Raw genomic sequence first — 12,652 nt, 5'->3', positions numbered from 1 at the left:
TGCAAGGCAGGCACTTATGCCGCTGAGCTAAATCCCCAGCCCCTTAGAAATGATATCTTATAAACAACAAAAAGCAATTCCAGTCCTGACTACAGTGAAAGAATTACCTGCAGTTTATGAAAAATACAGATCACTACCATCTCAGACCTACTGGATTGAAATCTTTAGGAGTAAAGTTTAGAGTCTGGTTATTTTACTTATCTGTTTTCTTGCTTGCATTTTTATTGTCAACTTCTCAAGGGAGTCGAGAGTTGTAACCCACTGCTTTGTACCTCTCACTACGCTGCAGTCAGCACACACAGTCATCATTGAAGGAGTTTATAAAAATCTGTATTAAGGCACCCCGAGCTTACTTAGACAGGTACTTAAACTAATCTCTGGAGGACACATAAGAAGTATTTAAGCTAGAGATTCAAAGTACAACTTTTAGCTGAAACACCGAATGTACAAGTAGAATGTGAGAGGACATACTTAGAAGTATGAAAGAAAGCTAAAGCAACTAGAATACTAGTAGTTGAGGAAAGCAACACAAGGTAAAATTAGTGTGTCAAGCAATAACTTTGATCGTAGTAAAGATTTTGGATTTTATGCTAAAAATAATGTAGTATTTTGTTTTGTTTTTGAGACAGGAGCTCATTATGTAGTCAGCCTGGCCCTGAACTCTATGTAACCCAGTCTGGCCTTGAACACATGGTGATCATCCTGCCTCAGCCTCTGGAATGCTGGGATTACAGGCATGTGCCATTGTGCCCAGCAATATAATGAAGTTGACTGAAGTTGTATCTTTATCTTTTTTATAATTATTAGGGATAACCTAGAAGGTGTTTGTTAGCTATTGATCATTTATTACTAAATGCATTTAATGTTTCTATTACAAAATAACCCTTTTAGACAGTTGAAGACTTGCAAATCAGCTATATACACAAATTGGGATGCTTGATCCCCAAATCCTTCTTACTCTCCATTTTAGAACCTTTATGGAGTGATTAATTATACAAAAAAGAATATTCAAAAAATTTTAATATATTAAGGCATTATGGTAGCTCTTGTTGATTTCTTAGTATCTTGTTTTGAAGTCCTGTATTACTTTGTTGTGTTTTGATTGGCTTTATTCTGTTTGGTTTCATTCTCTTTAAAAAAATTTTTAAAAGAGAATTCAGTAAAAAGTGTTCACTGCCCATAGTATTTGCTTGCCTTTTATGTATGGAAGTTATGCTATAGTCACCTGATAACTGTTCACAAGAGTTAACTGTTAAATTTTGAGCAAGTTTACAGTTCAGTTGTTAAGCAGTCATTAAAAACTTATTGCAATGAAATATTGAAAACAAAGGCAATACCCAAGACTCATCACTTGCCTGGGGTTTGGTTCTACATCTAGGTATGGTGGAAATAGCACATAATAGTATTGTGCCAGCACACATCTCCTTCCAACTCATCACCTGCAGTGATGTCAGGCTTGTAGGTGGCAATCAAGCACAGAGGAACTGTTTACCATATGGAAATTGGCAGATACTATATTTCAGAGCTTTTTAACCCCAGAGAGGTGATTAAAAATTTGCTAACATACCTTGTGAACATCATCTACAAATTGGGTTCCTATTTGTAGTAAAAAGATGTTCAGCATTCTGTGTGTGTGGAAGATTTAATTCCAGAATACCAGTTATGGATACCGAAACCCATAGGTGTTTATGTCCCTTGTATATAATTGTGTAGTATTTGTATATAATCTACACAGTCCTCCTGTACAGTCTATGTTAAATCATCTCTAATTATAATATTGAATATAATGTAAGTACTATGTAAATAGCTCTAGTGTCTTGCTTAGGAAATGCAAACAGGAAAAGAAGTTCGTGTGTGTTTTTCCTGAATAAATGCATTTTTTCCTATTGAATCTATCGATTAGAACCATAAATAAGGAAGCCTTCCGTATGTTTTGTCAAAGAAACAGTAAACTAAAGATATAGTTGAAATAATACTGTAGTACAGATTGAACATCCCTAATCTGAAAATCAGAAATGCTCCAAAAACTAGCACTCTATGACTGCTGACAAATGCCACAGAGCAAGACTCCACCCCTGATCTCATGTGATGGCTCATGAGCTTACTAAAATACTGTATAAAATTTTGTTTTTGTTTTGTTTTGTTTTTTGGTCTTTTTTTGTTTTTATCGGTACCAGGGATTGAACTCATGACTGCCTGCTTGGAAGGCAGGCGCTTATGCCGCTGAGCTAAACCCCAGCCCAATACTGTATAAAATTACAGTCCTGATCTGTGGTGCAAAGATGTAGCTCAGTGGTAAAGGGCTTGCCTAGCATCCATGAGCCCTGAGTTCAGCAACCAGCATGGCAAAATGAACAAAAATCTTTTGGTCTGCAGGTACTAAGTCAAGGTGAAACAAATGAATCTTGTGTCCAGGCTTCAGTATCCTCCCTTCAAATCTGTCATTATGTATGTATAGATATTCTAAAATCCACAATCTGAAACATTTTGAAACATAGAAGCATTTTGGATAAGAGATACTCAGCCTGTACCACTTTAAGGCTAATTGGTGACTTAAATATATGTTTTCTGGCTGAACTCGTCAGCCTGCCTATAGTAATACTATGTTTTTATTGTAGGCGGGGATGTATATATATACACACACACACACACATACACACCAGATTTTGGATAATCACTTATAAGTGAACGTTTTGAAAGCAATTCATATGTTAAGAACTACATTATGTTCCCATCTCAGCAGTGGTAGAAAAAAAGAAAAAAACTACATTATGTTTAGGAAATACTTTTTATTTCACTTGTTTTCCTTAATAAAGAACATGTTTTTCCTAAAATCCTGAAGTTAGCCAGCCATGGTAGCATATTCCTGTAATCCTAGCACTCAGGTGGCTGAGACAGGAGTTTGGCCACAAGTTAGAGGCCAGCCCAAGCTACATAATAAGTTCAAAGCCAGCGTAAACTAGATAGTGAGAGCCTGTCTCTAAATAAATAAAAAAATTATTATCAGGTATACAAGTTAATATAATAAATCAAGCATAAAACTTTTCTTATTATTGCTAACACGTTAATTGTTAAATTAACAGATTTTACTGTGAGAGTAAATACATGCCTGCATCGCACATTGATCATATCAATCCCCCTTACATAAAACTTTCTGATAGAGTTTATAACCTTGACTACTTTAGAACTAAGAATTTATTTCCTGGCATACTTAGCACCAGTAAGATTAAAGAAACACTGTATAAAAGATAGTCATGCCACGGTCCCCAAAATCTCATACCACTGACTAGTTGACACATCCCTGTAACCCCAGGATTTAAGGGGCTGAAGCAGGAGGCTCAAGAGTTTCACATCAGCTGGGCTACCGAGGCCTTGTCTCAAAAAAAAGTTGAAAGATGAGAAGTTTTCAGGTTTAATAGAATACAATGAAAGAGCTAGGAGGCATTCTTTTAATATGTAAAATGACATCTTCAAATTTGAAGGACTGGAGTAAGTTACTTAGTAAAGAGAACAGTGTTTTTTTTTCCCAAAATAGATGGCTAAAATAATTCTGCTATAATTCCTTCAGCCCAGTACATCTCATTAGCTCAGTCAGTGGTATGCCTTTAGGAATTTACTTTTATCAATTCAAAGTTCTTGTTCCTTTTGGTCTTCCCTAGTGCTTTTGCATCTCTTCCAAAACATAAACCTGGTTTCTGGTCCGATGTAGCTCTGATGGTAGGTTCTCGAACTGCTGAAGAATGCCAGAAGAAATACATGGAAGATCCTCAAGACAAAGTATCTCAGAAGAACACCACCAAGAGAAAGCAAGACATTGCTAAAGGCCAAGATGGTAACTTTTGTAATAGTTTTTTTCTAGCAGCCCCATATATTTCCAGTTACTCACCAGCTATATTTGTCCATGAAACTTGTTATAGGTATTTTCTTAAGATATTAAAGCTCAAAGATCAAGTTTAATTTTTAAGTCTTAACCTTGGTAGTTACTTCCATCAATAGTAATTTAGTACTTTTGTGCTTTGAATTTTTTCTAACAAAATCTGAAATTGAATACAAAGATTTCAATTCATGAATTATTGCTTTGAGGGTCTAATTTGAGGTACTTGATTAAGATCCCCCAGTAATTCATGAAGAAATTGAGACTAAATTTAATTTCCATAGTCCCAGGATTATACACTCCTGTCCATAATTCCTAGTAAAAGGTGTTTTATGCCAGAAAATTTCTAGTAAGCTTCAGAGAATACTTAGTAGCCTAGCTTAGTTCACTGTGGTTTACATTTTAGCAAAATAAATCAGCCCAGCACTCAGGAAGGAGAGTGTGAGATGTCACTTTCCTCGCCTTATAATGCCAGCTACAATGTCACCATGCCTGATCTTCATGATTGCCTTGTGAGCCAGCTCTACTGCACAGATCTCAATGTGGAATCCCCTGCTGTACAGGAAGCCATTAAAATAACAGAGGCTGTCAAGTTTAAAAAGCAGTTGCTGTACATGATCAAATCCTTACCGAAATATCTTATTAACTCTTTAAGGTGAGAGAGACAGTGCTAATAAGACGAAGACTGTTCAGATAACTGCCAAAGTGGGAACACTTAAAAGGAAGCAACAAATCAGGGAATTTTTGGAAAAGATGCCAGAAGAGGATCATGATGATTTTTTTACTGCCACACCTTTGCGTAATCAGAGAGTAAGGGTAAGAGTCTCAAGTGCATGAAACTGCTATTTGCTTTACTTTTGTTGACATCCGCATCTTTCATTTGTATGTGTGGTTAGTGTGTATCACTAATATTTAGGGGAAATAGCAATATCCCCCATAGATATGACCAAAGAACAGTACAGGAAACCCTGTGCTGAAACCTGTCATTTTCAAAGGTTTGTAACATCTTTTATCAATTTGAAGGCACGGTTTATAAAACTAAACAGAAAACAAAGAAATAAGCCAAACATAGCAATTTATACTTTAAGATGATTCTAAATAGTGGAACAGAGGTGCCCAGCTCTCACCATTTCCTCCATAAAGACAGCCAAAGCAACAGGAAGATAACTGCATTTCGAGAGCCTGGACTGCTGTAGCTTGGCACAGTCTCAGTCAGAGTTCATACTACCCTAGGAGACAGAGCCTCATGTGTCTTAAGCCGCAGGTCCCACTGATACTCTGCCACACTGGGACAGGGGTCTGCAACTTTACAAACTTAACTAGTCCCAGTTCTTTAGAGACTCTAGCACCAGGCCTGCACAGTGCACTACATGACGAGACACAGGTGGTCAGACCTGCTGGCGCTGGGCCGTGACTGCAGCCCTGCCTTTGGTGAGGGCGCATACCCAATACCCCAGCACCACTGCAGCTGCAGCCACATGCCTCTGCCAACAGCAGAGCTTATGCCTCAAGGGTTTTACTGTACTGTGTTCCTGATGCCACCACTGCCATTGCCAGTGGCTACACAGTGTGGCTGCAGACCTGTTAGTGTGTGAATCACATTGCCTGGGCCACTAGAGTGCTTCTGCCTCTGTGTGGCCCTCATACATAGGCTCCAATCTCCCTGCTGCATGCACACACCCAGAGTCATTTATTACATCTGAAATTGTTAGAGGAGGACTCAACTGGAACCAATGTAGCCTCCCAAACCAACACCTTAAAACACATCTGGAGAGCTGGGCACAGTACATCTACCTGAAAGTCTAGCACGTGAGGCTGAGCAGGAAAAGCATCAAGTTCAAAACCAGCCTGACTATAACAAGACCCTGTCCCAAGAAACTAGACTATGCCAGGAATAGTGGCAGAGGCCTACACTCTTAGCAAACTGGGATTCTAAAGTAGTAGGATGATAAGTTTGAACCTACTTTGGGTGCAACTTAATGACTTACCAAGACGCTGCCTCAAAATTTAAGAAATATGAAGATTTCTTCTAGGGAATCAGCTCAGTATGAAGTCCTAGGGTTCAATTTCTAGTACCAAAAACAAAAAACTCCACTACCACCACCACAAGAAAAAGCAGTGTATCTGGAGAAAGCTATGAAAACTTACAAAAGTATAGAATCAGCTGATCTGCCACATTCAGAAAAAGCAAATGTGGGAACATAAGTATGAAAAAAAAAATCAAGGTAATATGACACCTCCAAAGTAACACAAAAGACCCCAAAGAAAGATACTGATGAATTGTCTTAAAGAATTCAAAAGAATGATCCTAAGTAAATTCAGTGAGGTACAAGATAATGCAGGCAGGCAATCCAGTGAAAGTAAGAAAACAGCTGTTGCTATGAGTAAGAAGCTCAGCAAAGAAATGAAATCATGAAAAAGAATAAGCCAGAAATCTTGTAATTGAAGAACTCATTAGGTCAAATAAAAAATACAGTTAAGAACTTTACCAACATTTTAGATGAAACAAAAGGCAGAAATTTTAACTTAAAAAAATTTTTTGAAATATTGCAGTCAGACAAAAAAGAAAAGGAAAAGAGAATAAAGATCGCCTCTGAGACCTACACATTAAATGAAAAATATTCAAATTATGGGGTTCCACAAGGTAAAGAGAAAGGAAATGAACAGAAAAGCTAGTCATTAAAATAATAGCTCATAACTCCCCTAATCTTGGGAAAGATGGAAATATACATGTCCAGGAGACTAAAGAGACCCAAATATATTTGAGTGAAAACATCCTCTTACTTGCATATGATTTTTTTTTTTTTTTTTTTTTTTTTGGTCCCGAGGATTGAACTCATAACCTCACATTTGCCAAGCAGGCATTTACACCGCTGAGCTAAACCTACCTTGCATATGATACTGAAATTGACAAAAGTCCAAGACAAAGAATTCAAAAAACAGCAAGAGAAAATACCAGGTCACATTTAAGGGAACCCCACAGACCAACAGCAGTTTTCTTAACAGAAACCTTAAGACAGAATAAACAGGATATATATTACAGGAGAGAATATAGTAATGTATTCGATATTCTAAAAGAAAAAAGGAATCTGTCAATCAGGGGTAGCATAATGAGCAATCCAATCCTTTAAGGTGAAGGAGAAACAGTATCTTTCTAAGAAAGAAAAAACAAATTCATCATCACTACACAGCACCTCTAAGAAATGCATAAAGGAATACAGCATCTAATGGTGAAACAATAAGTACTACATTATAAAACCATGCAAAAGTCTAATGCTCACTGCTACAGAAGATATGTAAATACAAAGGAAAAGAAGTGAGTCCTATGCTACAAGAAACCACCAGACCACAAAACATGAGATGGAAAGCATCAAAAAATCAGAGACCAATTAGCAAAATAGCAAGAGATCTAAAATTTTGTTATAATCTTGAATGTTGACCTCAGTCAAAAGATACAGAGTAGCAAAATAGATTACCTGACTATATAGTACTAGAAGAAATTTTACCACTAAACCTCCTATAGACTAAATGGTTAGGAAAAAGTATTCCACACCAGTGGAAAAAAAATGAGCAGGAATACCTATACTTAGGTCAGATACAAGACTATAAATTAAAAAACACAAAAAGAGACAAAGAATGTCACTATATGATAAGTCAGTTCAACAAAAGGAAGTAACAGTTATAAACATACATATACCCAATGCTGGAACACCCAGTTACATAAAGCAATTTAAAAATACAGTAACAGCCAGGCATGGTGGCCCACATGCATAAGCTCAGCAACTGGGAAGCTGAGGCAGGAGGATTGCACCGAGTGCAGGACCAGGACTACATAGTGAGTTAAAGGCCAGCCTGAACAACACAGTGAGACCCTGTCTTAACAAAAATTAATATACAGGGCAACACTTTTTAAGGATATAAAAAGTTTTATGAAGAATAGCGTAAGTAAAAACTAGTGAGTGGCATAAAATATTGGCAACAAATAACAGTCATTAATGTCACTAATATACAGAATTACTAGTGATTGGCATAAAATATTGACAACAAATACAACACAGTCATGAATATCTCTAATATACAGAATTCAAAGCCAGGTGAGGTGGCAAACTCCTGTAATCCCAAAACTTGCAAGGCTGAGGCAGAAAAACTGTTGTGAGTTCGAGACCAGCCTAGCCTACAAAGTGAACCCAAGAGCAGCCTGAACTGCACAGTTAGATCCCATCTCAAAAACACACACACACACACAAAAATCAAATGTAACTGAAATAAGACAGTATCAAGATTACAGAAAAAAGTACACAAATTTAAAAGATTGAAGAAACATTTGAGGAAGTAATTGTTTACTAGTGATAGAAGAAAATAGATTGTATGTATACCTTCTAAATTAAAGAATCTTTTTAAAGAAAATATCTCCACTGTCAAAAGCAAATCTGATACCAGTGCAGTCACATTGTAAGTGGAGGCAGCAACACATTAATAGCTTGCAGAAAACATTATGGTAATGCATTTCAAAAGTCATGAAGATGAATTCTGTTTTTGAGAGTTCATTCTAAGAAATTGAGAAGATCAAAAAATTTATAAAGATACTCACTGTACATTTATCTTTATAGCAAAACCTGGAAATAATTTACATATGCAATAAATTTATTTCATCAGTGAAATATGGTACAAATGTCACATGCAAATTTAAGATTGTTTCTAGAATCTATTATTGCTTAAGATTAATACACACATATACAGATAGAGACAACTAATCTATTAACCCTTCAATGCTTAGTGATCCATTTTTGGAATTCACATACACATAATGAGACATAAATGGTTTCAAATTCTTGTTCCTTGGATTTTTTTTTAAGTAACATACATGAATTTCACACAAAAATTCAAAAAATATCAATTTTAGGCATAAATGGGTTAAGTATAAAAATTTAAAGATTCCAATTAGTGATCCAAACTTCAGTTTTAAAAGCCTGTCTAGTGCTTTACAAAGTTGAGTAATAGAATTATTTTGGTCTCCTTTGTACTTACACAAGTTATAAAGCATTGTTATTTGAAGCCAGTAATGTGAGGCCTGCCTTTCCAATGCACCATGGTTCGTTAGGGATTATACTCTATGCATAATCCCCACCATCATTTCATGTCCCAGACATGAATATGTGGCACTAAAGGCAATAGCAACAATATTAAAAACAAAATAAAAAAAGCAGTGAATTTGCCCATTTTCTGTAGCATGCCTATTATTTTAATAACTTTAAGGAAGAATTAATATAAGTATTGAATCATTCATGTGTATAAAGGTTTAATACTGGTTGAGTACCTACTAATTATCAAGCATCATAGTTAATAAATTAGTTTTGTTTTGTCTCTACCCTTTACGCCAAATTCAACCTATTGCCTGTTTTTCCAAACCAACTTATTGGACCCCAGCAATGCCCAGTTGTTTGCATATTGCCTGTGGCTATTTCCATGCGACATTGACAGTTCTCTTTACAGAAAATAGTTGCCTATCTCTGGTCTGTACAGCCTTTATAAGTAGTTGTCATTGTCTCCATTTTGAGAACAAATTGGTTTCTTAGGAACTAATGCTGTCATCTATCTGCTACTTTTATAAATTATCAAATCTGGACAGTTACAAGGAAAACAACTTGGCCCACTAAAAATCATTTTGTGATAAGAAAATTCATTTTTACAGGTATCTGCTGAAAATATTTGTTTTCCATTGTCAAGATGATGATGATATTCTGCCCAATTTGTTTCCTAGCTGCCAAGTTTCTGGGACAGTCAAGACCATGACGACATTCTGCCAGCTATGGACAGAAATCCAGCAACTCCATCATCTGCCTCGCTCCCACTGGCAGAAACCCCTCAGTGTCAGCATGTCAGCCCTGGCATGCTAGCCTCTATCAAAAGGCAAGTATGTGTCTGTGTCATGTGTTGATTTCCTGCATCAGCAGACCCAGGAACATTTAATTATTCTGTATTTTGAGGTATTTTTGTTTTGCCTTTTGTTGCAGTGGTTTTGGGAATAGATCTTACTATACTAAATAATCCAAATTGCCTCAAATTTGGGGTCCTTCTGCCTTGGCCTCCCAAGTAGCTGGGATTACAGGGGGTAGTAATCCCTGTAAACCTGACAGGCATAGAATCTTTATAAGAGGGAGGCACAAGGGTTAGAGAGAGAGGAGCTAGGACATGACAAGCAGAGACGGGCACAGTGCAGCCCAGAGCTCAAGAGCACTGCAGCCTCTAGATCCTCCCCCGAGTCCGGCCAAAGGAGCGAGCTCTGCTGTCTCACTGATTTTACGTAGCCTCTGATTCCTTTCAGACTCCTGAGCCTCAGAACCCTGAGACAATAAACTTGCGTTGACTGACACTGCTAAATCTGTAGCAATTTGTCACAGCAGCCCCTGGAAACTAACACACCAGACAGTGTCTGGTCCCCTGGGTGAGAGGCAAGGAAGGGCCAAAGCCTGGGTGTTTCCAGGGTTTGACTCCCACGCCTGTAACCCTGTGGCGGCATGGTAGCAAGGAGATGTGGAGTCTGCCAGGCTGATCCAACCAGACTCCCCATCACATCATGTTCTCTTTTCCGGTCTTCACACAGCTGTCCACCACCTGTGCCTAGATTTAGGGTTCAGGGTAGGCCAAAGGTCAGGAGGGGTTCCCGGGCCTGGGTCAGCTGCTGGCCCGAAACTGAGGAGAGGATGCAGATTGCTGATTTACTCTCCTGGTCTCCGCCAGTACTGACTGGGCTTGTCCAACCTTGCTCACTGAGCCAAGAGCCAGCTTCCGAGCTGTTGGTGCAGTGGTTTGGGCTTTCCCAAGGTCATCTCGGCCGTGTTCCTCTTGTACTGTTGTCTCTCCTAAGCGTTTTGTAAGTTGAGGAATGCAGAACCAGTAATAGAAGTTACCATTATTTAAAATGAAAAATGAATAATTCCTAAAAGGATGGAAAGATTCAGCAAGGTAAGACTGTTAGGTGATAAACTGTATTGGAATCTAGCTCACATCTTACAACACAATAAATTCCAGAGACCTTGTGTACCCTAGAACAACTTCCACTCTTTGCAGCTCTCATCTGGTCTATAAGCCCAGGGGAGGTAAACAGGCTGGAGGGAAATGTCTTCCCAAGCTCGCAGTCTTTCCATCGTGCTGAAATCCTTACTTTGCATAACTCAGAATGTTTTGTGGGGTTTTTTCCTCGACCACACTTGCTGTGGGGGAAATTCCAGCTCTTTCTGGGCAGAGTAGAAGATTCTTTCTGTCCAAGTCCTGAGACTTGTAGTTCGGAATTCCAGGTTGTCTTATGGTAGCAATATTTTCTGTAACGGACACTCGGTTTCCCAAAGTGTTTCCTGAGGCTCAGGATGTGTGTGGCAAGCTGCCTATGTGTCAGGGCAGATGGCCACTCTGCACAGGACCAGAGCCAGACAAAGGGACATACGTCCAGTGCCCAGAACCCTAAGGGTTTTGGGAAAGAGAAACACCTAACAGCCTTACATTTGAGGAAGTGATACACTGATGAGGCAATAAGCAAAGCACAACTTCCTAGAACTGTCTTATTCGATGTTTCCTTCAAAATACTAGGTTAAAGCTGGGCATGGGGCACACACCTGTAATCACAGCCTTCAAGGAGGCTGAGGCAGGAGGATCAGAAGTTCAAGCCCAGCCAGAGAATTTATCAACCTAGAGAACCTAGTCTCAAAATGAATTCTAAAATGGGGTGGGAAAGTAGCTCACTGCAGAGGCCCTACTTCAGTTCCTAGGACTGAAGAAAAACAGTGTAGCATTTTGCTCCCTACCTAGGTACATCACTGTAATCTTTAAACTAGAAAATCTGCTTTCTCAAAATTGGAATAGATTTTATCAATCACTGTTCAATTTGTGGGTAAAAATATAATTAATGTTGACTTGTAATTGGTTATATCCAAACAGGAATGAATGTGATAAATATGTTTCTCGTATACAAAAAACTCATAAAAGTAATGGTGGCATTGTTTGGGGCAACGTTAAGAAAAAAAAAGTAAGTATTTTTATTCTCACGTATCCATTCTTATCTATAGAGCAGTATAATATGTGCTACATTGTGGTAAATACAATTTACACCCTCCAGGGACATTAGACTGAAGTGATACTAACTTACTGGTATGAATGAGGTAAGTATAAAAATGTTGTATGTAAGGTTACAGATGGCAGTTTACAGTCAAGAATTGAAGCCAGGTGAGAATGAGTAAAAAATTTCCATTGAAAAGTGAAGGTAAAATACAGGTCAGGGAAGGGCAAGTCAAGCTGTATACAGTACCAATTTGCTGACCGGGTAATCATCCATCCACGGTTTCATAGAATAAGAACTTCTCATCCCCTGCATCTTTAAAATAATTTCAGATGTGTGTGTTTGTCTGTTTTGAGAGAAGGTCTCACTCTGTGGTTCAGGCTGGACTTGAACTATGTAGCAAGGCTGGCCTGGTACTCAATGATTCTCCTGCCTCAGCCTCCTAAGTGCTAGGCCTGGCTTCAAATGTATTTATTTTTTTAAAGACTCAACTACTTAATTTTTTTTAACATTTAAAATACAATTAGAAAAATTAACGTTGCCTTTAAAATGATCGCTAGCGCCTTGAGAAAAAAAATTAAGAAAATCCTTTATCCCCTTAGATTTGTCTTTAAATATTAAGTTTCTTACCTTAATTTGAACAACTGATAACCAGACATAATTTCTAAGTTTCTAGGAAAGGTGGGTCACCTCAAATTTCCACAGACTAAATAGCCAATGCTTTT

At 37.9% G+C, this 12,652-nt stretch overlaps 1 protein-coding gene across 4 annotated transcripts in view; it reads left to right on the top strand.

Annotated features, from left to right (window-relative positions):
• The window catches only part of Mis18bp1 (MIS18 binding protein 1), a 40,574-nt gene that overhangs the window by 25,021 nt on the left and 2,901 nt on the right, over positions 1–12,652 (top strand). For all 4 annotated transcript variants that reach the window (XM_013154695.3, XM_013154693.3, XM_063247113.1 and 1 more), the window contains 4 exons: positions 3,660–3,832; positions 4,530–4,690; positions 9,636–9,784; positions 11,810–11,897. In XM_013154695.3, the coding sequence (XP_013010149.1) occupies positions 3,660–3,832; positions 4,530–4,690; positions 9,636–9,784; positions 11,810–11,897 (571 nt within the window). The remainder of the gene's footprint in view (positions 1–3,659; positions 3,833–4,529; positions 4,691–9,635; positions 9,785–11,809; positions 11,898–12,652) is intronic.

This window comes from Cavia porcellus, unplaced genomic scaffold, assembly GCF_034190915.1.
Source record: "Cavia porcellus strain 051 isolate PalLab524CR breed Dunkin Hartley unplaced genomic scaffold, mCavPor4.1 scaffold_1, whole genome shotgun sequence".
In the NCBI taxonomy this organism is placed as follows: Eukaryota; Metazoa; Chordata; class Mammalia; order Rodentia; family Caviidae; genus Cavia; species Cavia porcellus.
The sequence above is the reverse complement of the archived record's forward strand: the minus strand, read 5'-3'. Positions and strand labels throughout refer to the sequence as shown.